This window comes from Chiroxiphia lanceolata, chromosome 22 (assembly GCF_009829145.1).
Source record: "Chiroxiphia lanceolata isolate bChiLan1 chromosome 22, bChiLan1.pri, whole genome shotgun sequence".
In the NCBI taxonomy this organism is placed as follows: Eukaryota; Metazoa; Chordata; class Aves; order Passeriformes; family Pipridae; genus Chiroxiphia; species Chiroxiphia lanceolata.
The window spans coordinates 7,661,343-7,686,500 of record NC_045658.1 but is presented as its reverse complement, the minus strand read 5'-3'; the positions used below and the strand labels follow the sequence as shown (position 1 = coordinate 7,686,500).

Here is a 25,158-nt window from a genome sequence, read left to right as displayed (position 1 = left end):
CCTGGGACAGCATGAAAGTAAAACCAGGAATGTGATCCTGTCGGCACTGCAGAAAAGGACAGAATAGGCAAGGACAGGATATTCCTACAGGGGTTACCCTTTTTATTGAGCTACAAATTGCAAAAGGTCCCTGTGAAGTGCCACTTTTGGTGTTAAGTGATCTGCATTCTCCTTTTGACAGCATCAGTCTGTATTTAATGTTTGTTTAACAAGTATCCAAAGGGCCATCTCTGCCAGGGAAACAAGTCAGCACAAGTAAGTCAGTAAGTCAGCACAACCTCACCTGAATATTTACAGGAAACCTGGGACCTTCCCCGGGATCTGTGCTTACCCCCATCAACAGCCCATCACGCACACTGTAAAACCTGCTCCACGTGGCCAGACTTTGCCAATAATTTTCACAATCAAAATTCCAATTCATGTTCTTAGTAGCGATACTGAAAGTTTTTCTGAACAAAAGCGCTTGTACGGTCATCATAGCAAGTTTGTTGAGAGTGAATATCTGGATTAAAATTCCCAAGGTTGCAGTGAATGGCTCATCTGAGGAACTAACGTGTACTACTTAAAAATATCCACAATTTCTTGGGAGAAAAACCCAAACCAAAACCAGTAAAACCCCACAAACAAAAATTAGAAAACCTTGGAGCCCCAAGTTCTAGTAACAGCCACTGATGTGCCCCCCACAACTGAAAACCTGAATGCTGACAGAGCTGAGGGAAAAACCACAAGCTACTCCAGCAGGCAACTGTCTGTCCTCAGGGTCACACCAAATACCACGTGCTGTAAGGAAGCAGAAGCAGCGAGGACTTGGCAGCACCTGAAGCACAATTCCTGCAGAAGGGATAGTGCTGATGCCAAATCTGGTCCTTTCAGAGCTGTCCAGCCACTGCTGAGTGGACAGCACGTGCCATGAGCCAGAGCTGGCAACGGCAGTGCTGAGCACAGCTAGTGGCCACTGGCCACCCTAAAGCACCAGCACTGGGCGTCTGCCCTGAGCCAACGTTTACCAGCGTGAGCAGTAAGACAACATGTCTGTCGAGCTCTCGAAACTGCAGCAAATACTGAAAATCACCTCCCTGTTCCACATTTCACCTGGACTCATGGGTGCTGCAGCCGCCACCACGCCGTGCTGGCTGGGCTCCAGAGCCCCAAACAGGGAGCAGGAGGAACAGGGAACACGTCCTGGCTCTGGGGAACTGGCACTGCCACAGGGACATGGCTCCTGCCACCACAGACTCCAGTTTTATAGAGCCCAGTTTTACAGACTCAAAGCTCTCCAGACTGATGGTGAAGAATTTTGAAACTCAAAGAATGTAACAGATTTACATCCAAGTTTATAGAAATAGCTGAAAAATACATCAACAGCCTTAACGTACACATATGCAGAAAAGGGACAGACAAAACTATCAGATCTCCCAAAATATGGATTGACAACAACAGAAATTTGTTAATTATGATTTAAAGTATCCTTGAATACTCAACTCTGGTGTTATTAAACTAAAAGTTGTATCACCATATATTTGAACTGTAGGACAGCTTATTCAAGTCAGGATAATTCAAAAAACCCCAATCTGTATTTCAGAGTATATTTAGAGGATATTTTGAACATGGGCAGGGTGCAGAGCTCTGCCCCATGACAGGCTCTTGTTGTACCAGGCTGGAGGCTCCAAGGACACTCAGACCTCCAGTTTGCCAAATGGCACCAACACCTAAACTACAGTGAATTCCTCCCTGATTGCTGTTTCAAAGACAAAGCTTCCAGCAGAATAGAACTGTTGTTTATATATACCAACCCTTTACACACTATTGACAAGATCTTCTGCTTTGCCCCAGAAATGCCCTGGTGTCCCACACCTGCTGCCAGAGGGAGCTGAGAGCCAGGGGCAACACGCAGTTCACCACTGCAAACCTGGAACACTTTCAAGGAGAACATTTGCTTTTGACTTTTGGGGGATTGAAGTCAGTCTGCCCTAAACAGGCATGAAAATATCCGAAGGAGGACTACACTACTACTAAAGATTTTCTTGCTCCTCATCAGTTGCTTCAGCCACTTCTGCTGCCACTGGATGACCATAATGAGGCCTTTCCAGTGTGCAGCACTCTGCAGGTGTGATTAAATCTGCCTCTCACCTCCCCAAGTCCTCAGGTGGACTATCATGCCTTCCTTACAGAGATAATTTCTCAGAATGAAAGAGCCAATAAGAAGTGATTCCTCTGGGCATCTCCACAGCATTAACACCAAACACAGTAAAAGACAGCAGAGTAGCAGAGCGATTCATCCCTGGCAGAGGCACCTGTTTGCAGAGCATCCCAACACTGCAGCCGTGTGTGCCTGCCCAGGGCACGTCCCCAGCCAGAACGTGCCACGACTGACCAGTGACCGACGCTCTGGAGCACGGCACTGGCTGCAAAGGGACCCACCCAGTGCAGCTCTTTTTTGGTTTTGCCCTCAGCACAACCACGGCAGCAGAGACCTGGTGTGACTGCTGGGCTGGCGTGGCAGGGAGAGCTGCAGCCCCTGTGCATGCAAGGACAGGGTGGAAAGGATGAGTCTCATGGGCTTTAGGTACAGAGTGACACAGCTTTGGGGAAAGCCCGAGCACAGAGAGAGCAGGTCAGGAGTGAGAGGCAGCACTGGGACTTCATGCAAAACAGAGGAGGAGGAATTCAGAACACTGAGCTCTGGTTCGAGGGGGTGTGCTATTTGCCTCATGAGGAAAGGTACCCCACGAAGTCCCACAGGCTCTGAAATGCACTCAATTAGCTGTTCCTTTTACCTTTTTGTTCTACCCAGCATTTCTTCAAGAGCACTGTCATCTCTGGCTTTGGCATCCTACTCATCATCTATGAATTCATGTTGCCGTTTCCTCCCTGAAAGGAAAAATCCCATAGTCAGTCATTTGCTACAGAGGAAAAGACATATTTGACAGAGTATTTTTGCCACTGTTTGAGTTGAAAGACCACACTGCTCCTTGAGCAGACAGCACTGCAAGTTGTGTTCTCCACCATGGTGTCATTCAGCCATGATAAATCAGCGTGTGTTTGACTCCAGAAACTTACCCAGAATTTATCTGTAAGCAGCTGCAAAGCTGTCAGTGCCTCAGCCCTGCCTGGAAAGAAAGAGCAGGGCAACAACTTGCCCAGAGTAAAAAAATTCCTAGCAACAACGAGAGAGATTTGTGCCAAGCAAATATCTTTATTTTACTTTAAAACATTCTGAAAGCGTTAATCTACATGAAAGAGAAGCAGTACAAGACTGAGAAAGCATGCTTAATGTTAGGGAAGCCTTCACATCACATGAGCCAAATTAAAAATAAAACTAAACACAAGTGTACAAAGTGGAGACAAAAAAAATCAATTTCCTCAAAGACATAACATGAGGGACTCCCCCAGGAGTGGGCAAATTCTGGAAGGAAGAAAGAGATTATATTTTATGGGAAGAGATTCAATAACCATTCTTTTCCCATAAAGCTAGTGATGGAGGATTGTCACTGCTCCACAGACACCCTGTGCACATTTCAGGACAGGAAATCAATACCACCTTTTATACGTGCAAAGACATTATCTCCCTGGACTTGTAATGCTAAGAAATGGGACCAAGGAAGACCTTTACTAGAATTTAGCAGAATTTAGTCCTTTACTAGAAATCAGCATTACTCTGGCTGAGAACAGAGGGCAGGATGCTACTCTACATCCTTGGAATTTCTTAATTTTTTTTTTTTTTTTAAGAATAACTGTGGTCAGAGCATCACCCTTGACTGGCGCCCTGGAGGCCCCGATGACAGCACATCACAAGTGTAACAGTGCTGGGCCCTGGCGCTGTCGCCCCATCACAGACATCCCCTCCGGCTGATGCTGTAGTCATTAGAGGCAGGAGCTTTGTCAGGGGGTAATTTGACAGCTTTGACAAGCTCGGCTGAATTTATGGCACTTTCTAGTTTTTCCCTCCATTGAGCTGCAATGGAACTAAAGTTAATATTAGCAAAACCACTCTGTGCGGGGACAGGTTCCCAGCAGTGACTCTGTGATCCCAGTCACTGGGAGAATCTGCTGCACTGGGCCCCTCAGTGTCCTGCCCCTGCTGGGGCCGGGCAGGGCGGCTCCATCCAGCCCAGCTGCTTCCCTTCCTGCAGGGACCGTGTCCCACCCAGCACCACAGCACTTCCACATGCAGTGTGGGGAACCTGTGAGTAGTGACGTGGGCAAGAGGAGGCTGCACCCCAGGCCAAACCTCAGCAGCTCAGTAAAGCACAAACGACTACTTTTCTTTTTTCTTCCTTTTTCCCCCCCCCCCCCTCAAGTTGCTTTTTGCCATAGATGTTACATTTCCTTTGTTATAATGCAGAGTTTTAAAGAGCTCTCTCTATATGCTTAGAAAGCACAGTTCATATTTAGCTCCCTGAAGTCGTATTTCTCTCTTCCTGTATTTCCCTGCCAAGATGTGACACCTGTGGAACATTCCCAAAATTTCCCCTGAATCATCTGTGATGCAAGGGAACAGCAACCAGCGCCAGCAACGAGCAGCTGGGTCTTTTAGGAAAGCATTAGATCAATCTGGTAAGGGGAAGGATTCCTCAGTAACTCTGGCACTAACACCCCCAAGGACCACACAGCTCCCAAATCACGTTAGAAAAAGAGCACAATTATGACAGGACCAAAATCCATGGGAAATAGTGTTGCTATGGCAACTGACATCCTCAGAACTCGAGTCTCCTTTGCATTGTTGCACAGACTCAATGACTCCTAAACCACGTGGAAACAAAATCCATCTAGCAGGTGGGTTCATTGAGGAAAAGCGGTGCTAGACATGCTCCCCTGCAGAATAGACCCATTTCCACATGGTTTCTCAGACAAGGATCCTTTGTGCACCTCTTGTTCCAAGCACTGTGCCTCACTTACCAGGGGCGCAGAGGAACTGCTATAAAACAATCAATACTTCCCTGTTAACTACCCCGGGATCAGAAAAAAAAAACCTTATTAAATATTAAAACATTCTTGTTTTCAAATAAAAGTTACGTGAAGATCCAAAATCCAAAGCAGACAAGCTGAGCTTCAGAATGGGAACGCCCATGCTGGGCTGCACTGGTGTTAATGAGAGGTCTTACAGACAGCAGTACCTGAAAACCATTCCAGCACCCCCCCCAAATATCAAACCCAGCCACTGGGGAACAACCACTCAGGAGCAGGAAAGGCTGCATTTGTCTTCCTGACAGCCTTATCACAGCATTGATGTCAACAAGCACCCAGTCTGTCTGCCAGCACTCGGGTTAACACACCAACTGGGCAGCCCTTCTGCTAAAAGCTCTGTGCTCTGCACATTTTGGAGGCATTTCCTTCAATTTCGGTACTCAGAGCTGGGTTAACCCACCATCAGGGAGGGCAGCACAGCGTGAACTCCAGGCCCTTGTTCTCTACTCCAAAAGCCAAAGCAGCTCTATTGATCCAAGGAAAACTGCTCCAGATCTGCTGGTGATAACGAGCACACGTTCTGCCCTCGGTGTGTCCCCGCCGGCCGTGCCGCGCCCGCGGGTCCGACACCGCTGAGCTCAGACCCGCCCCGCGACCCTGCGCCGGACCGGCTGCCGGGCTTCCCTCTGCCCTCCGCCAGCCCCGCCGGAGCCGGGAGCGGTCACGGAACAGCGGCTCGGTGGTCACAGCAGGGTTCGGAAACCGCCTTCTTGCTACGGCGGCAAGAGGCCTCGGGACACCGTCCCCCCTTCAGTTCCGTCAATGACCAGGGCGGGCGACGGCCCTTTGGGCAGGTCCCGAGGGCCCTGCGGTACCGGGCAGGCACCGCACCTGGCGCAGGGCGTCTTGCCCGGGAGCGGGGCGGACGGAGGCTCCGAGCACCCCGGCTCCGCCACAGCCGCCGCTCGGCCGCGGAGAAACCTCGGCGGGAAGGACGCGCCAGGGCGCCGGGACGGGAATGCGGCCGGAGCGGAGCGCGGTGGAGCGGCCGGTGCCCAGTCCGCGCTCTCCCTCAGTCTCTCCCTCCCTCCCTCACTCACTCACCCCTCGCAGCCGCCGCCGCTTCTCCTCCTTCTCCTCCGCCTCCGCCGCCTCCCGCGCTGCGCACGCGCACGCGCACACGCCCGGACCGCGAGAGCGCCGGGGGGGGCGGTACCCACACGCGTGCGCGTGCGCTGGGTCCGCCGGTCCGCGGGGGGGCGCTGCAGCGGCAGCGCGGGGTGAGAGGTCGGGACGATGGCGGCGGCCTTGGGCGAGGAGGCGCCGGACAACCAGGACTACTATGGGCTGCTCAACGTGCGCCGCGAGGTGCGGCCGCGGGGCCGGGGCCGGGGCCGGGGCCGGGGCCGGGGCCGGGGCCGGGCGGGTCGGGCGGGCTGAGACCCCCCTGCCCACTGCGGCGGGAGCGGCGCCCCTGAGGCGCGCCCTCAGCCCAGGCCGCCGCTGGCGGCGGGACGGCAGAGCTCGGGTGGGGCCACGGGGCTCCCGGTTGTGTGCGGCGGGCGAACGGCGGCTGAGGCCGAGAAATGCGCGTTTCGTTCCGAATCGCGGCGGTCTGGGCGCTCCCGAGCAGCTCCGCGCGCGGGGCACACCCGCCCCCTCGGCCGCGCGCCCCCGCCGGGCTCGGGCGGGGCCGGGGGCGCTTCCCGGAGGTTTCCGATTCGGAAACACCGAAATTTTTGCAAAACACCTCTCCCGCCGTAAAAGAAGGATCGAGAGTCCTTGATTTCACTTTTAAGAATAGTTGGCTATTATTTGGTGCGATTTTGGATCAGTTCTGAACTTTATGGGAGGCAACTATTTTTTATAGTAACAATTAGGCGAATCTCCAAGTATCTGAATATAGGAGCTGTGGCGTAGTTTGTTTCAGCAAATGCAACAGCAATATATTATGTGTTTGTGTGTGTGTGTGTGTGTATGCGGAAACAGACCTCACTTTTCAAGCCCATTGTCCTGGATGTTGCCATTGGAGTCGGACAAAGCTCATACTGCACCACCATTACTGTGTGCAGAGGGAGGTCCAGACTTGGAGACGATTCAGGCTGATAGCTTCGAAAAATTCCCTTTGGGACTGCTGTCAGTCCCTGGGCTGCAGGGACAGTCTCCTGTGCCTCATCTGTGGGAATCTGCCACATTGCTGAAGGAAGAGTGTGTGACAGTTGAGCTGTTTGCAGAACTCCCTGATGCTGGGCTCCTTTTAGAAAAGTTTCTGTGCAACTTGAGACCACTGGTCTGGTTCAAAGCCGGTGGGGCCATGCCATGCTTGTACCTCCCTTGGGAGCTTTCGTAGTTCCCCCTTCCAAACAGCCGGGTGCAGAGGTTAAAACAGAGGTGGGAACCGAACAAGGGTTGCGACTGCTGGGGGAGGGTTTAATACTTAACTTAGGCAGGCTTCCAGAGCAAGACACTCAGGTTTGGTACAGCAGAGAGCTGCAGCTGAGTTAAAGGGGTATGCAAGGGAATAATTCCAACAGAGAGGAGTGGGTGCTTTTTTAATTGCCCCTTGCAAATTAACGTCAGCAGTACTGCCCTGTAGTGGAATGCAGTGAACAGCATGTCTGTGTGCTGAGCCACGGGGTGATGTGGCAGCTGAGCTGGGATCCCACAGAGGGATGGGAGCCTGCAAGTGGAGATGGTGGTGGTGGGGGATGTGAATAGTTCATCTTTTAGAGATGTTACTCTGCTAAAAACATTATGCTGTGTTTGAGACATCAAATGAGGCTGTTTAAACCCCAGATAGGGAGATGGGAGGCCTTTTAATTTTGCCCAGAGTCTTGGTAATAAAAATGTAACTTACATACAATTATTAGTGGCTTAGGTATTTCCTGGCAATCTGAAATGTTGTCAGGGTTTCTTTAGCAGTTTCAAAGAGGCTGTTGCTCATGGAATATTGAACCAATGATCCGAGCATCACTGATGATGAAATGCCCAATCTAACATTTTATTGAACATGGCATTTATGAAAAATGAACCTGCTCATTTCTATGATGTAATCAATAGCACATTAAACCATTTATCATTAATTTGATTTAAAAATGCCATTTTGGGCCTATATGTTCCCCTCCCTTCCCAGTCGAGATTAAATTTGATATCTGAGAAAGCACACAGTAGTAAAAAGAAAAAAGCTAATCTGCTGTCTTGGGACCAGCAAATTTGACAGCTACCCTTTAGCTATATAATTTCAAAACATTAACGTGAAATAGTACAAACATACAGAGAAAAGATTTATTCTGAGCTGTCCTCAAATCCAGGTGGATTCCTGGTGTTGATACACCGGAGAGTGGCGTTTCTGTGATGAAAACCCTCCTTGCCACAAGTGGGGGGAAAAAAGATGTTACTTTAAGAAATGACCTTTTAAGGTCTTTATTTCCCCAGTGAAAGCTTGGAAACTGTGCCATCTTTGTTCCCCGAAGACCATTAAGAGTAAATGGAATTTGTGTCTGTAAATCCCATTGTTGATGTCCCTCTCTGGGTGCCCCCCCTCACTGGCTGTCCTGAGTCCTGGTTGTGGCAGCCCCTGGGGACAGCCAGGACTGTCAGGTTTTGATTATTTTCCTCTGCATGTTCCTCCAGGAATGCCCCCTGTGCCCAGGAACTGGTTCATACCTGGGCATTTTGGGGACTGGACGATTGGTAGCTCTGTGAAGCTCTGCTGGGGGGAAGTTGTGGTTGATTTTGGCAACTGCACTTCTAAAAAGCAGGCATTAAGCAATCTCCAAGGAATGGACAGGGGCTGCAGTGCAGGGGTTGTAGCAGCATGAGGTGAGAGAGGAGAGGTTACCAGGACTTGCTGGAGTCCGAAAATAGCATCCCTGGGAGGTTGTCTCCTGAGAGATGATAATGAAGGAAGTGGGGGGGTTACTCCATTGTTTCTGAAAGAGCCATCCGTGTCCTTGGAACGAGGCCAGGTGCTATCTGAGGTCCCAGAGTGATTGTGGTAAAGGACAGGGCAGGTTCATTCTTGGTGCATTTGGTGACACAGTGTTCTCACGGTTATTTGTCTGTGGCTTTGTGGGCAGGTGATGCACCTTCCTCCCTTGCAGCACAGACCCTGCTGGGGAGCAGAACGGGGTGTTGGGGAGCACAGGGGGATGCTGGGGAGCACAGCAGGGTGCTGGGGACTGTGGCATGCTGGGATGAGTGTAAAACTGTGGATTTGCATGTGGAAAGTCACTACTTTTGGATAGTTAAAGTGTCTCCTTGGGGATTAAGATTGAATATGAGTAGAATTTGTTGTTGAGGTCCCTTGTTCTGCTACAGATAGTGTGGATGATCCTGGTGTGATAATTATATAACTTATATAATGAAACAATAGTCCATTCCTGATTTGGCCAAACTAGTGTCACGTAACAGCTGATGGACTTCCCTTTCAGGGCTGATCTTGAGAGTGGCCTTGTGGAAATGGCATTGGTTGTACCCGAGTTCACTTTTGGTGCTTTTCACAGGCCTCCCAGGAGGAGCTGAAGGCCGCGTACCGCCGGCTGTGCATGCTGTACCACCCCGACAAGCACCGCGACCCCGAGCTCAAAACACAGGCTGAGCGGCTCTTCAACCTTGTGCACCAAGCGTATGAAGGTCAGGGGGAGGCTGAGCTTTGCAAAAACTGTTTTCATGGGGTTTCTAGGAGAGCTGTGTGCTTTTTGAAGCTATTTATTATTACAAATTAATAATTAAATTTGCTGATACTTAGCGATGCTGTTTCCTGCTTCCGTCCCATCAGTCAGAGGAGAAATGCTGTATAAATGCTGCAGGGAATGAGATGTGGAGTCTCTGTCTTACTTGCTGCGTGTTGTAAATGATCTTCTCATCACTTCCCTTGCTTCTGAATGCCTCTTCCATAGGAGAATGAAGACTGAAAAGCTTCAAACAGAAAGACAGTTTCATATTGTACTGATGAACTGCTGCATCCCAAGGTTCTGTTCCATGTCACCTGACTTCAGTCCCCATTGTTTTCCAGCAAGTTCTTCCACATGCTCAGACTGAGATAGAGACAACTGATTCATAGCAGTCAGAGTTTTTCTCTCATGCCAAAACCCTTTTAAAATAGTCTGAATTAAGCTGAAATTTACTTACATCCTGGTGTGCAAGTTGCACCTGGAGTGCAGATAGATTGGAAGCTGGTAGGAGCCGTCCATGTTATAAATCGAGTGCACCCATCTGGGTGCCCAGTCCTGGAGCCTAAAGAGAAACTAAGGCAAAAGGATGAACAAACATTCCTCCATTCGACCTCAAATATGAGCTTTTTTTTTTTTACTCTCCTGGTTTTGACTGATTTGCTCCTTCTAGCTGGACTTGAGCACAGGTGGAGTCTTTCCCATTGTCCCTAGTTAGGCTTTAGGACATGTGGAATCTTTCACTAGGAGAGCAGGGAAGGTCTGATCTTGATGATGTGGGGAACAAAAACAGGTGATGCTTCAATAATTTCATTGTAGTGTGGTGAGTGGCCTTATATTAGAGTCAGCAGCTTCCCTTTGAATTTTGTGGCTCTGCTTGGCTGTGCCTTGCAATGAACATGGAAAGGAAATTGGTGCTTGTTTTGTACCAAATGTGAGTATAGTATCAATTTTGCAAGCCAAATTTTTGACATCTTAGAAATAAACCACTTCACCTCCTGCCTATTTTCTCTCCCTCCTCTTCCATCTCTTATTATCACACAACAAAAGATTCATTTTACCAGAATTCATATAAAGCAGTATCTGCCTGTGACATTTAGCAAGTCCAATAATCTTCCAGTAGTTCAGACCAAAGCTCAATTACCACTGCAAGTGCCCCAGCTCCCTAAGGACACATCAGTTCCCCCACAGTCAAAAGAAATACATGATCATGATAAAGCTGATCTTAGAACCCTGAGGGGAAAATACTGATGATCTTTTATTTTTTTACAGAAGGGTGTGGTATAGGAGATTATGCATTTAATGTGCCTTACCTTTTAGAGATTCTTCCTAATTCTGTATACAGTCTTTTTCCAAAGTAACTGTTCTGCAGTCTCCTGGTGCATTTTGTGTTCTCCATTGAGCTGGGTGATGTTTTGGGAGGTTCAGATTTTACACATACCTTTGCCATTGACTTGTAGTTTATGTTTGGCAAGGGATGAACTGCCTTGTGGAAGTTGCTTCATTGGCACTTGGTATGTCCCACACATTTGGACTGGGTGGGAAAGGATCAGTGGACAGGGAAGGTCAAGGGAAGTACCACAGAGCTTTGAAAGCCAGGCAGAGGTGGGTGGTATTCCTGCTCAGGAAGGGCCCTGGGACTGCTCTGGCTAAATTGCTCATAATTCCCATGGTTGTTAGAGGGCTCATGTCATGCTTCAGTCAAAGAAAGCAGTGTTGGAAACTGCACTGCACATTCACTTAGGCTGCATGTCTCTTGTGTTCTTTCCACTTTTTTGTTTTAGAAGTAAGAAAAATGAAAAAAAATTGAGTTTTTTGGGGGAAAAAATCAGTGTGTCCTATCCACATGGAAGCATCAAAGGGGTTAATGTACTACTGTAGAACAAGACGTTTCCAGGAGCTGTGCTTGAATTCCAAGTAATGCAAGTGTCTTGGTCTGAAATCCGAGGAGAAGACTGAAAACTGAGTTCTCTCCTCTCTTTTGGTTTTAATTTGCAGTGCTTAGTGATCCACAGACCAGAGCCATCTATGACATATATGGGAGGAGAGGACTGGAGATGGAAGGCTGGGAGGTGAGAGAAATTGAGCACTGTATGACCAGTGGCCTTGACTAAACCCACCTTTATCTGCCCATGTTGTTCTGCCAGCTGCACTGGCACCTGGCTGGTAGTAAATGCCTGTTGGTCTGAAGGCATCCTTGGTTAGTTATTTCTGTCTCTCTCTGTCCCTGTTGAAACACTGTGATGGATTTTCGAAGAACACTTGGGTTTTGCACTTACCAAGAGAACCATAAACCTGACATTCAGAGTTCCCTGGTAGGATATTACCATGGCAGGCAACATCTTTGTCTGAGATGAATGTGTCATCATTGTCCATCTAGTCCCATCTTTTTCATCCGAAACTTGTTTTTTCATCCAAAACATCTTCTCAACTAGCTTCTGAGTTTGAAATTACTTTTTCTTCCTGGGCTTTTTGGGATTGGTTGGGGGTTTTTTTGGTGTTTTTGGTTTGGTTTGGTTTTGGTTGGGTTTTATGAGCTTTGGAAGAGAACTTGTTCATTCGTGGCTGTCCTGCTGTTGAGTCCCTTGCTGGCCTCTGCCAGCCCTGGTTGATTGCAGCAGAATCATATGGTATTGGGTCAGGTCAGCACCGAGGTCAAGTTTGGAGTGAGTTGCCAGAAATGTGGTGCAGTGGCAGCGTGTAACAGACATTTCTGAACTGCTTTTTGCAGACTTGGTCTAATTCTGAAAATCCAAATCCAATACTCTTTCTATCCATACCAAAACCCTAAAATCCTCATTCCCTGAGCCATGTCAGGTAAGCAGCTGTGGAACAGCATAGCCTAAAATCACAGAACTCTCATTGAATCAGTTCACTTCAGGCCAGAGCCTTTCATTTGCTTTCATTTTTGTGTCCACACCTGGTAGAGCAGTTAATGGATCACTGAGGATAACAGCACTGCAGTGTCTAGTGCTTGTGGTAGGAAAGCTCTTTGCCCTAGTTTTGTCAAGGGAATGGAAATAACAAGACCATATTCCCTTCTCTCAAAGCATGGAGTTTTCTCTCATACCTACCATTTGATTTGGCCCAGGTGCTTTCTTCCAAACTCTGACTATTGAGGTTGGTGCAGAGCAGCTTTCAGCAGCTGGGGCAGTGTATTAGTGTGTCCCAGGTTCATGGGCCTCCATCCCCCCAGCAGTGCAATGCCCTGAACAGCCTCAGTCTGGTGATCCTTTGGTTCTCATTTCTTTTTGAGCAGGTTGTGGAACGAAAGAGAACTGCAGCTGAAATCAGGGAAGAATTTGAGCGTTTGCAGAGAGAGAGGGAAGAGAGGAGACTGCAGCAGCGAACTAATCCAAAGGTAAGCAAAGACTTAACCCTGGTCACAAGAGTGGATCCGTAAATTATCACCACTGTGCAGGGTATGCTGAGCCTAGGTGAGGACCTGGATGAAAGAGCCCCTCAGGCATGTACACTAACTGCGTCACTTTCTCTCTTTTGCATATACAGTTTCTCTGGACAGTGTGGGGACAACAGCTCATTCTTTGAACAATCCTCTACTTTCTTTTCTCATTGAAACCTGTTGAGGCAAAATACCTTTTTCAGCAATTTCAAGAAAACAGACCTGAAACTGAAATATTTATGATTTCCTTCTAGATTTTCTAAATAAACTTTATCTCCCTGCAGTTACCTGACAGCTTTTCCCTTTGACACTGTTGCAGTGTCACAAGAATGCAGGGAGCTGTTCCAATGCAGCCTTGAAACCAGTGACAAGTGCAAGGCAGCCCTGAGCAGCTGGGCAGCAGCACAGTGAGCAAAGTCAGCCTGAACAGGGTTGGGGTCCTGCCAATGTCACAGTTAGTGCCTGTTTTCATAAAGCTTGATTGTGCACTCAGGATGAGAATTGTCCTGGGTGCCGTTCCCTCTTTGAGCAGCCGACTGACCTCGAGTGACCCACCTCACAGCCAACCTTGGCTGGTCAGAGGTGCTCAGGAGCGCTGTTGGGATGGCAGGCAGAGGTGGACGTGGCGATAGACTGCAGTACTCCATGGCACAGACTGCCAGTGGCTTTGCTGGCTCTTGGCTTGATGAGTGTGCGAGGCAAACCCGAGGTTTGTCAGGATTGTCCCTGACTGAGGTTTCAAAGCTTACTGAATCACAAAAATCTTGATTCTCATACAGTGACTAACATTATCCAAGAGCTGCATCTACACTCCCCGAATGAATTCATACTTCAGTGTAAAATCACAGTGTTTTCTGAGTGGACAGATGTGGGAGTGTAGGGGTGCTTAGGACTGGTTCGGGAAAACACCCATCTAAGGAGACCTGTAATATTTTGAGACATTCACCTTGGCACTGCCTTTGCTCTTAGCAAAGCCAATGGACTGTACAGATCCCCAGGCTGTGGGTAGTGCACAGACACTAAGAACTGGTTTTTACTGGAAGGTTAAACAAGCATAAGATGTTGTGTGAGTATCTGTTGACAGCATTATTCTCACAGGAAGGGGGTTCTGGGTGCCACAGACCAGTCAAGGCAAACTGTCCCTGCTGGAGGTGCGGGTGAGCGGGGTCAGAGAGACGTTCTCAGAGAGGGGCATGGTTATCTCCACTGATGCTGCTCCGTGCTTCAGGAATGTGACATTTTCCCTGGGCGCTCACCGTGGCTGTGAGCTGTGCTGTGAGCCTCGGCCTGTGTCCTGGGATAAAATTAGCCATCTGGGTGTTTACAGCAATTGCTGGTTGGCAGCCGATGGAAATGTCTCTCCAGGCAGTGTTCCCGTGGAATTGGGGAGCGCAGCTGTGATCATTTCATACACGAGCGCAAGTTATTTTAAAATGTCCAACATTTTGTCAGTTCTATAAAACAGTTCCACAAAAATAAAGCGTTTTAACCAGAAATGTTGAGCAATAACCAGATGTAGGCAATTTGGAGGGTTGGAATTGAGTCTCCTATTTGCTTTTAGAGCTTTGTTTTTGCTTTCAAAGACATGCAGAAGGGTTGAAAAGTTCATTACTTGGTTTGAGAAGAACCATTTCACGTTAGGAGAAATTAAATCCCCATATTTTCCTGCTGTGGAAGGTCAACATCTAAGGAATGCAGGCCCCTCAAGGCATAGCCTGGCACAGCTTCCAGGTGTCACCTTCCTGAAGGTAAATTCATAGGGAAAAAGGAGGGACTATATTCTCCTCTGGCACATCTGTGAATTCCACGAGTCTGTTTCCTGTTCACAGGGTGGCAAATGAAGGTGATTGTAGAAGCCGATCCCGGCTCCGATGGCTCCGTAGAGCTGCTCCCACTCCCTGCCCCGGGAGCTGCTGCGCTGTGCAGCGCTGGCTTCTGAGCAGGCCTTACAGCTCCCTCCTGCCACTCTTCCTTTGGGGAGAGCTCCTCATTTCCCATGGTCAGAGCAGGTGGCTGATGGGAGCTGGGAGCAGCAGCAGTCCCCTCTATTATCCGGTGGCATAGGGGTGCTCTCATTCTCTGGGAATATTTTTAACTTTACCATCTGCTGCTTTTCCTGTGCTTGCACCTGAACCAATTTCCTTGCCAGGATCCACAGACCTCTGGGGTGACTTCACCTGCTTAGTGGGAGGTGGAGGGTCTGCCCAGGGTCCACCGTTCACCTCAGGGAAAGGCAGGGGAGTAGGAGATCAACTGGGGAGCCAGAGAGGGAACAGGGAGAGGCTCCTTTCCTCTGAACAGGTCCCGTGGATTTTCATGGTTAGGTTCAGGTGTTTTACTTTTTTCTTTGGGAGGGATATTTACTGTACAATTCACAGGCGTGAAGAAGGAAATCCTAAGATTTTGAGTATGTTTTAGAGAAATGAGGTGCAATGAATCCCAGGAATGCATGTGGATCCATGCAGCATCGTGGCACCAAGTACAGCGAGGTGGTCTCCAATGGGTGTTTGCTAGCACAAGGCTGTGCCCTTCCAGGGCAGTTAGTGGTTTTCCCTTGCTTCCCTCTGCTTTTGACCTCCTTTCAAGGAACAGCACAGCGCAAGAGAGGGCTGAAACTGGAGGAGCTGTAGGGTCTGGAGTCCCTTGAAGGTGACTTTGAAGATGATTCCTGAAAGTGCAGAAGGGGCAGGAGCTGGCCACTGGTGCTGCCTCACAGAACAGTGAGTGCAATTGCTCTGAAATTCTCCAGCTGCCAAGCATGGTTAGAACCCAGTTCCAGGGTTCTCCTGAAAATGATGGTACTTTTCAATGTTAAAATATTTATCCAATTTTTGGTGCATCAGAAATCAGAAAATAAACACTGAGAAGAGGTCGGGAATCTCCACGGCAAAAAGCTGGAAGCCAAGGCAGAGAGAGGATTTGAGTCCTGTCAGACTCTGCAATTCTTCCTTTATTTATGGTTCCGTATGTGATTAGAGTGGAGTGAGCAAGGAAAAATGCTCCCTCAGACTGAAATAAGGATTTATTCCATCCATGCTTGGCCTCAGCCAGGCACACCACGGTGTGCGTGGGTTTTGTACCCACCCAGCTTTTGAGTTTCCATATACAAACTGCTCAGAGTTTAGTCTGTGCTTGTGCAGAGAGGGGTTTTTTATTGCACTTGGTACATTTTATAGGAGCTGGGATGCTGCTGAATGGGTCCATAGGGAAGGTTTCCAAAGCCTCTTGAAGTTATATGACCCAGACAAGGATCTAATTGTGCTCTTTTCAAAGAAACCGACTCCTGTAGTTAGTCTGAGGGAGCACAGCAGCAGGTAGCCAGATTATGGAGCTGTGGCCTAGTTTTTTGCAGGAGTAAGTTTTTCTATGAGAAAGAAAATATTTACCATTTACTAAAAGTTTGTCAAGATTTTCTTCTGATGATAAGATATAAACTAGAAAAAGAAAACAAAAATTTTGACTAATGAGGTCAATTGCAAGTGAATGATGCAGGTTAGAAGTAAATTAGTTTAGATAACTCATAAGAAGAAGCACATAGAGGCTTTCTGGCTAAGTTCCATTGAAGAAAATCAATTTCTGAAATATATTATCTTAACTTTCAAATACTGACATAGCAGATTCAGTTGTGGGGGAAGAAGAAACCTGCTCTGTAAAGGTGTTCTACCTGCTGCTATAATATGTCACAATAGAAAAGTGACCTCAGGATTGCAAGTTGAGTTCATGCTGAAAAGCTGCCCTTTCTCCAGTCTGATGATTTGTATTGCTGTTTTGGAATATTGTAATCACTGACATTTGTTTGTCTTGCGTATTAGGAAATTAATTTTAGAGTGGAAAAGGTAATTGCAGAAAAAGGGAAAACTGCACAAAAATGTGGTCATATACAGGGATGCTTTAGCCACTTGTCCTGTGTGTGTTGGATGTTTGCTAATGCTGAGTGCTTGTTTCACTTGTCATCCCTCAGGGAACAATTAGTGTGGGAATAGACGCCACCGACCTCTTTGATCGTTATGACGAGGAATACGAAGATGTGCCTGGGAGCAGCTTTCCCCAGATTGAGATAAACAAAATGCACATATCCCAGTCCATCGAGGTGAGGAGGGCGGACACGGACGTGTGAGCAGGGCCTGAGTGAATGAGGCACAGAACACACTGCTCAGGGGTTCTCACCGGGACCTGGGGGGGACACAGTGGCCAGCGCAGGTGGGGAAGGGCAGCTCAGGGCCAGCAGGATGGTGGGTTTGCCCTGCAGCTTTCAGGAGACTCGTTTGTGGGCTGCAGAGGTCCTGCCCTCCTGCCAGTGGGGGTGCTCAGTATCCAGTTCTGACTGAATATGGTATGTTCAGTGGATGAAAACGAATGGCACCCATTTTTGAGGATGTTGGTAAGGAAGAGAATGGGAATTGTTTCCTCTCCCCAGAGAGTTGTAGAAATTTAGTCTACAACTAAATTTGCAGCTCAGGCTCAGGACTTCAAGAGGTACATTACAGGTGTCACAAGTGTCTGGTACTGTAAGAATTATCTCACTTTTTGCCATACTTGGTATTTGACTACAAACCCACATACACTCTGCAGTTGTGATTACGTCCCTGTAGAACATGCACTAATTGTATGAACTGGGACCAGAGTTACTGCTCACAATATATTCATTTTTCAGGCACCCCTGACTGCCACGGACACAGCAATACTGTCTGGTAACCTTTCCACCCAAAATGGGAACGGAGGGGGATCAATTAACCTTGCTCTGAGACGAGTGACATCTGCCAAGGGATGGGGAGAGGTAAGAGTACACCTGTTGTGCAGTTTTATATTCAATCTGTTACCCAGTGTTTATTTGGGGGGGGGGAACTTTGGCTGTGGTTCATCTCTCATTTGCTACATTCTGTAGAGTGTAGAAAAAGGAATTCTTAAAGGAATTTGAGAAAAAGGCCAAACCTTGGGTTTTCTTATTTCTTTCCCCTCTCCATTTGTCCATGCAATTTGGACTTCACTTGTGCAGACAGAATTGTTACCTGATGTCTCCAGCCTTTCTAATTTCTCTGTCTGAAGGCTCTGAGGTACCCTCCAGTGCTGTGAGCAGGCACCTTAGGCAGCATGATAGTTTGCCTTTGCTTCCAAAACTGCTTTTCTGTCAAGGGAAGAAGTTGTGGGGGAAATAGTTTGAGTCCCCAGCAGATATGGACTGAGCAGCTGGAAGGTCCCATGTTGCCATGTGCAAGCTGGGCTTTGTTTGACATGCTCATGGTATCACTGGTATAGCTGGCAGGTGGCTGCTATACCAGTGCCTGTGCCTTCCTTCTTGCACAGTGGCTCCTGCTAGCCTGTTTCCTCAGCTTGGGGGAGTGGGAGTTTTCCTCTTGTTTGAGAATTCATAGACTGGAGGCTTTTGATTTGCATCAAGATTTTGTGAGGGAGGTGTTTTCTCCATGTTCCCTGGAGTGACCAGAGCAGGTGCCAGTAGCAGTCACCTGTAGCTTTATGAAACTGGCTTTGTTTTACCCATAAACCCTGACTCAGCAAGACACCCTTTCTTCTGAATACAAAGCTGCAGGAAAGGGAGAGTGCTGAAAGAGGTGGTAAATGTTACTCAGATGTGTAAAACATCTGTGATAAAAATGACACTTGTGACATACTTTGTCACTGTTGAAAAGGTTGTTTTCTTCTAACGCTCTGGCATTGTGCATTTGAACAGTTGGAGTTTGGAGCAGGAGACCTTCATGGACCTCTCTTTGGGCTGAAGATATTCCGTAATCTTACACCAAGATGGTAAATATTAGAAAAATGGTCTAATGGTTAATATTTCACACTAAGGAAGTAAATTACTTCAATTCTCTTCCATGCTAATTCTGGATTTGTTTTCTATCTTACAAAATAAGATATTTCCTCTTTAGATTTAAGGTCATACTTGTATTGTCAAAAACTTGTACCATATCTGGGTTTTGGTGCTCTCCATTTTCATACTTCCAGTTTAAGGAGGGTCTGTGTTCCACATCCTTAGATTTGTAGTTGATGTTCTCATGATTCATGATACTTGAGGTATGGCCTCCAATCAGAGCAACAGAAGTTGGCTCTGGGAGCAGAACAAAAACTCTGGGAAGCTCTTCTGAGGCTTCCATGTGTCAGAGGGAGTTTCTGACAGCAAAACAGGAGATGATGTGTTGTATTTTTGGGAAATAATACCAAATTTGCCACTACTGAGGTGTCTGTTCACAAATTAATAGAAGTCTTAGGTTGCAAACGAGAATACAAGGTAAGGGCTGTGATTGAAGTCACATGCCAGAGCACTGTAGGAGCCAGTGTAGGCTCCTTCATTTGTATTTTCTAATTTAGTAAATACAACATTCCTCAGAGCTTGTACAGGATTCTTGTTCCCTGTGGAGAGCTTTAGTGCTGCTTTTTGGAGCTGATGCTTGAGGGTTACTAAATAGCAGGGCTGCTCTGTGCCAGCAGCTGAGTGTGCTGCGCTGCAGAGACCAGGCTGTTACCTGTGCAGGGCAGGAGGGAAGGTCGGGAGCAGCAGCTGCTTGGGCACAGGCAGTAACCAGGGCACGACCTGCTCTCCTGGACACTGTTGTGGTCAGGGCAGTCTGAATTAGTTTTGATTTTTCCCTGAAAGCCTCGGGTGTCGCACTCCTTGCAGGATGGTCTCTAGGCATTCAGCAAAGTTCCTGGGCAAGAAGAAATTTGAGGCCACCTGAGAGCCTGTGTTTTAGCACTGATGAGTCTTTCCTCACTTCCATAGTTTCATCACCACAAACTGTGCTCTGCAGTTCTCGTCCCGCGGGGTCCGCCCCGGCCTCACCACAGTCCTGGCCCGCAACCTTGACAAGAACACGATGGGCTACTTGCAGTGGCGGTGGGGCATCCAGTCAGCCATGAACACCAGCATTGTCCGGGACACCAAAACCAGCCACTTCACCCTGGCACTGCAGGTGAGAGCCCTGCTGCTGCCACAGGGACAGCAGTCCTGCCCCGGGGGAGAGAGGGATCTCACCCTCCTGTCTTGGCAGTAGTCTGGTTTGGGACTAGAGGTTAAGGGAACAGTTGGTACTATCCGTGTTACACCCAGCGTAGGTAACAGGCTGCAGAGGTTGTGTCAAGCACTGCTCTGTGTTCTGTGCCGCTTCAAGGATGAGAAAGGAAATTGGGGGGAGAGTTCAGCAGTGGTCAAGGACATGGTTTCATACATTTGTGCCTTTTGTGTTTCAGCTGGGAATCCCCCATTCTTTCATGATGGTCAGTTACCAGCATAAGTTTCAGGATGAGGATCAAACACGAGTGAAAGGTTCTGTCAAGTAAGTGCTCAAGAGGAAGTTCACATTATTCACAACCTGAGGAATCTGTCCTCTTCTGCTGCTGTAGGCCTCCAGGTTCCACAAACCAAATGCTTCCGTGGCCTGCTGGGAATCTGCTTTTCATTCTTTAAATCTGGTAAAGGCTGAAGTGAATGTCTTGGTGGGTTGGTTATGTGGAACTTAAAATACTTGTGTGTGATATGTCTATATCATCTCCAGTAAGAAAGCCAGAAGTTCTTGTAATCTTTTTACTACCGAGCAAGCTGGAAGGGCTATTCTCACCTTGGAGATACACAGTGAATCTTCCAGAGGGCAACATCTGCAGATGTATTTCCATGCTTTACTTGTTGGGGAATTACAGGATTCAGTAAAGAGAAGAAGTCTTCCCTGTCTTACCAGGTTTTGGTTCTGTTGTTCTAGGGCAGGTTTCTTTGGGACCGTAGTGGAATATGGAGCAGAGAGGAAGATTTCCAGGCACAGCGTTTTAGGAGCCACCGTCAGTGTTGGTGTTCCCCAAGGAGTGTCCTTGAAAATCAAGTAAGTTCAAGATTGCAACTCTAGACTGCAGAGGCTGACCATAACTTCTATTTCCAATATTCAAGTGAGAAGGTCCCAGTCCCAGGGCAATACAGGTGTAGTGATACATCACTGGGAGAGGGTGCAGCTGCCCTCACTTCTAACGCAAGCAGTGCCCATGGTAAGCAGTGGGTGCCTTCTGCTGGTGTTACAACCTGAGCCACCTCTGTGTGTGCATCAGAATATTCTGAAATACAGCTTAAAGTGAGGTTTGGAGCATTCTGGTAAGTGCTGGAAGATTTCTGAAAATACTATTAGTAGAGCTGGATTTAGAGCTGGATTCTATTTGTGTAACACTGTACACAAGTGTATGCTTGAATTAGGAAATTACCATTCCCTAATGCAGTGATTGTACCACTAACAAGGTGCAGTTCACAGAGGGGCAGAGCCCATTAAGGGTCCTTGTGCTGTGGTGGGATGTCCAGTGGCAGGTGGGATGCCAAACTGCTGAAGGGCCTGAAGAACTCAGGAAACTCATGTTTTCTAAAATAAATATTGTTATAAGCATCAGAAAAATACTAATATGCACCTGTCCTGAAGGCCCATGCCGGTGTTGTGAACACAGGCCTTCTCTAGAAGCATTTTCTTTTTCACCTTTTTTTGGGGAAATTAATGACCAAATTTCCTATTCTCCTGTTCTCCTAAGATTAAAAAAACACTGTACAATGGTCAGGTACTATCATGAGAGATGTTTGCTTCATTGAAATCTGGCTCTGGCTGGTGTCAGCTGTCTTTCTTACCATTGGCTTTTTCAGTTTATTGGAGTTTTAACTTCTTGAGCTCATTGTTCATCACCCTTTGGTTCAGCAGCACGTGCTGCTGCTAAGTGTGTTTCATCAAGCACATTCAACTCTGCTTTTCCTCTTACCTGTCCCTTTGCTCTCTTTTGTTGCAGGCTGAATAGGGCAAGCCAGACCTACTTCTTCCCTGTCCACCTAACAGATCAGCTGCTTCCCAGCGCCGTGTTCTATGCCACCGTGGGACCTCTTGTCATCTACTTTGCCATGCACAGGCTGGTCATCAAACCCTACCTCAGGGCACAGAAGGAGAGGTGAGACTGCCAGGCTGTCCTGCACGTTCAGAGCGAGGAAGTCTCACTAGGGCTCTTTTGTGTGAGGTTGTGGGTCACTGTAATTGGGGGGGGCAGGTAGGCAGACACCTGCCAGTTTGTGGCCGAATCCCATCTGCTGTGTATTCCTGATGTGGTGTTGCCTTCCTTCTGCCAGAGAGCTGGAGAAGCAGCGGGAGAACACAGCCAGTGACATCCTGCAGAAGAAGCAGGAGGCTGAAGCTGCGGTGAGTCTTTCTTGTAACGTGGTCTCCCTTAGTGAAAGGCAGCTCTTTTCACTCTGGGCTGTTCTCTTTGGGCCGCAGTGTCTGACCCTGCATGATTTCTGCTCTGCCACTTGTGTTGTGACAGGTCCGGTTGATGCAGGAGTCTGTCCGAAGGATAATTGAAGCAGAGGAAGCCAGAATGGGTAAAGATTATGATATCATTTACTTTTTTATATAAATTTGAAGAGAAGAAGAAACAATACAAAGGTGTTGTTTCTTCATTCCCACTCCTGATGAAGCGCAGCATAGTTGCTGCTGAGCACAGAGTAGGGGAGTCCCATTATGATACAGCTCCTGGTGCCTAAGCTTAGGAGGGATCACAGAATATTATTTTGGGACGTGCTGTGAGGTGGATCAAGAGACTGAAGACATCAGTCTGGATTCACCTCTCCACCAAAGAGAGGTGTGTATATAAATATGTGCAAAAGTTGTAGTCTCAAGTTTAGCTTCCACTGATTTCTCCCTCACATGGGATCAATCCCATTGTTCATGGATTGTAGTGGCAATCTGATCTCTGATGATTACTACCAGTTTCCCACAGAGTGTTCCAAAGTGAACTGACATCCACTCAGATTGTCACATCAGTGTGGCACTGAAGTCCTGTCACTCTATCCTAGTGCTGAAGGTTGCTAACAAACAACCAAGTAGAAATGTTGTTCTGGCTTGAGAAGAGTAGGTCCGGGCCAGGAGAATTAAATCTTGGTGAAAGCAAGAGAAAATGCTGGGATGGTCTTTTTGTCAGTGTCTGTCCAGCCATGGCAGGAAGCCTTTCATCACAGCTGTGATTTCCTGGGACATGCAGGTCTGATTATAGTGAATGCCTGGTACGGGAAGTTTGTTAATGACAACAGCAGGAAGAATGAGAAGGTGAAGGTAATAGATGTGACTGTGCCCCTGCAGTGCTTGGTGAAGGACTCTAAACTCATCCTTACAGAGGCCTCCAAGGTACGTTCTGTCAAAGCTGTTCTGTCAAAGCCCAGACTCCATGACTCAAATGTGTGACCCAGAATTTCAGTTGAACCACGTGGTGTCCTGCCAGGGGATCTCTCCAGTGACTCTGGATCAATTCACAGAAGCCATTTACATACCGAGTGTTAGGAACGTCCAGGAACTTCTGTTTCTCTGGGCGCTTCCAGTGCCAAAGAAACAGCATCTTGGTGTCTGCAGACCCTGGGGCTGTACACCAGAAACTTCCCAACCCCCTGGTTTACTTCTATGTATTCAAAACTTGCAGAGGTGATTCCTCAGCATCTCACCTTTCTGGCAGCAAAACTTTTTTTAATGACACTTGTCCTGGCACTAATAGATGTTTCTGGCCAGCTGAAGAACTGTGAAAGTCCATTCCCTGATGCTCAGTTTGTCCTTTTCTGGTTGAAGGCTGGGCTGCCAGGCTTCTACGACCCCTGCGTGGGTGAGGAGAAGAGTTTAAAAGTGCTTTATCAGTTCCGAGGAGTTCTGCACCAAGTGATGTCAGCTGACAACGAGGCCCTTAGGATACCAAAGCAGTGTGAGTAGCATGGGCTGCCCAGCTTCTTCCTCGGGGAACCAAAACGGTTGCTTCAGCTCTGTGGTGAAGCACACAGAACTGGGGTTCTGGGGCTCAGAACAGGTTACTGGAATGCACTGACCATGACATGCCTCTGCAGCAAGGCCCAAAAGAGCTCAGCAGCAGCTCTGCGGCTGCTTGTACCAGCTGGCCTTTATCTCTGACTGGGGTTGGAAGCAGAGGCCTCCCACAGGTGCCAGTGTCCCTCCAGGCAATTCACAGCACTGGGTGACCCTTTGGGGACTGAATTGAATGTATGGAGGCATGTTGGAGGCCTGAGCCAGATTTCTTCTTTGTCCCCATTTGTCTTACTTGCCAAAACATCTTCCCTGCTGGAATAACTCTGTGAAACCTTGTGACAAGTTTTACTGTCACCTCTGTGGGTCTGGCAGGTTGGATCAAAGGCACAGACCTCTGTTTGCTCTAGACCAGCTCCTTGGCCAGTGTGAGCAGCACATCCAACTGACAGAGCTTCCAGAAGTGCCTTGGGAGGTGTATATGAGTCGTGTTTAATTAGCAGCCAGAAATGCTCCTGCCTGTCCCTGGTACGTTGGTGGGTTCTAGCATGTGTCCATTCCTTGTTCTCCCTGACAGCTCACAGGATTGATGCTGATGGCTAATCTGGGAGCTCGTGTCTGCCACGGGACCTGGGTCAATGGAAACTGCACAACCTCCCCCGGACGCTGCAAGTTTGAACAGAGACACTTTTATTTTTACTGTCCATATAGCAGGTGGTGTCCTGCCGATTCTGTTAGGGACAAAAGGAGAGACCCTGCTGCTCCAGGCAGCTTCAAGGCAATATTGTGGCTTGGTACTCAATAAAGCAGCGTGACTCTGAGTGCACAGTGCTTTCTGCCCAGAGGGCTGAGCAGGTGCCCTCCTGCCAGCTGGCCACAGCCCCTTCGTGCGCTCACATGTACCTCCTGGCACTGAGCAGGGATGAAAACCTGTTGTTCTCACTTCTCCACATACTTCCTGGGGCAGTTAACACACCTTTTCCTGCTCCTGAGGGGAATTTCAGTTCTCGGGCCACCTCCTGGAAGTCCCCTGTGCAAAGCCTTTTTGTTGGAAAGAGGTCAGAGAGAGTTTCCATCTCAAATCTGTGTTTGAAATGCACTTATTAACCACATACTTTTGTTAAGTATGAAGGTCTTTGCCTTTTGTAGTAACATTGACCTCTTCAGCACCAATCTGTCCAGCTGCTTATTTCCAACACTGCTATTCCAGACAAGGACATGGAGTATCACACTCTTACTAATTCTTCTGCCATCCACAGCCATGTATCATCAAGGTTTTTGGAAAAATAGGAGAGCTAGTGAGGAGAAAGACAGCAATTCATTTCATTTGATTCTGATGCTGCAACTATCTCTTCCCATCTAATTTATTTCTAGGAAAAACAAACGTAGTTCATGTAAGCAAACCAGA

The 25,158-nt window shown here is 47.9% G+C and overlaps 2 protein-coding genes across 3 annotated transcripts in view; one reads left to right on the top strand and one right to left on the bottom strand.

Moving 5' to 3' along the window:
• Positions 1–6,066, bottom strand: part of CAMTA1 (calmodulin binding transcription activator 1) — a 225,776-nt gene extending 219,710 nt beyond the window's left edge. The window contains 2 exon segments of the mRNA XM_032708679.1: positions 2,778–2,871; positions 6,013–6,066. Of these exon segments, the coding sequence (XP_032564570.1) occupies positions 2,778–2,844 (67 nt within the window). The 5' untranslated portion in view covers positions 2,845–2,871; positions 6,013–6,066.
• Positions 4,760–24,571, top strand: DNAJC11 (DnaJ heat shock protein family (Hsp40) member C11). Of its 2 annotated transcripts, none has more exons than XM_032708686.1 (16): positions 4,760–4,776; positions 9,414–9,543; positions 11,580–11,653; positions 12,841–12,942; positions 16,946–17,074; positions 17,639–17,761; positions 18,674–18,747; positions 19,724–19,913; positions 20,191–20,276; positions 20,697–20,813; positions 21,748–21,903; positions 22,079–22,148; positions 22,273–22,330; positions 22,990–23,132; positions 23,565–23,694; positions 24,328–24,571. In XM_032708686.1, exons 2-16 carry the CDS (start codon positions 9,456–9,458, stop codon positions 24,351–24,353), a joined length of 1,566 nt encoding a protein of 521 aa, XP_032564577.1. In that variant the 5' UTR covers positions 4,760–4,776; positions 9,414–9,455; the 3' UTR covers positions 24,354–24,571. The 2 variants fall into 2 exon arrangements, with proteins under 2 accessions (XP_032564577.1, XP_032564576.1); XM_032708685.1 differs by lacking the exon at positions 4,760–4,776 and adding an exon at positions 6,152–6,276.
• Positions 24,572–25,158: the final 587 nt, after the last annotated feature.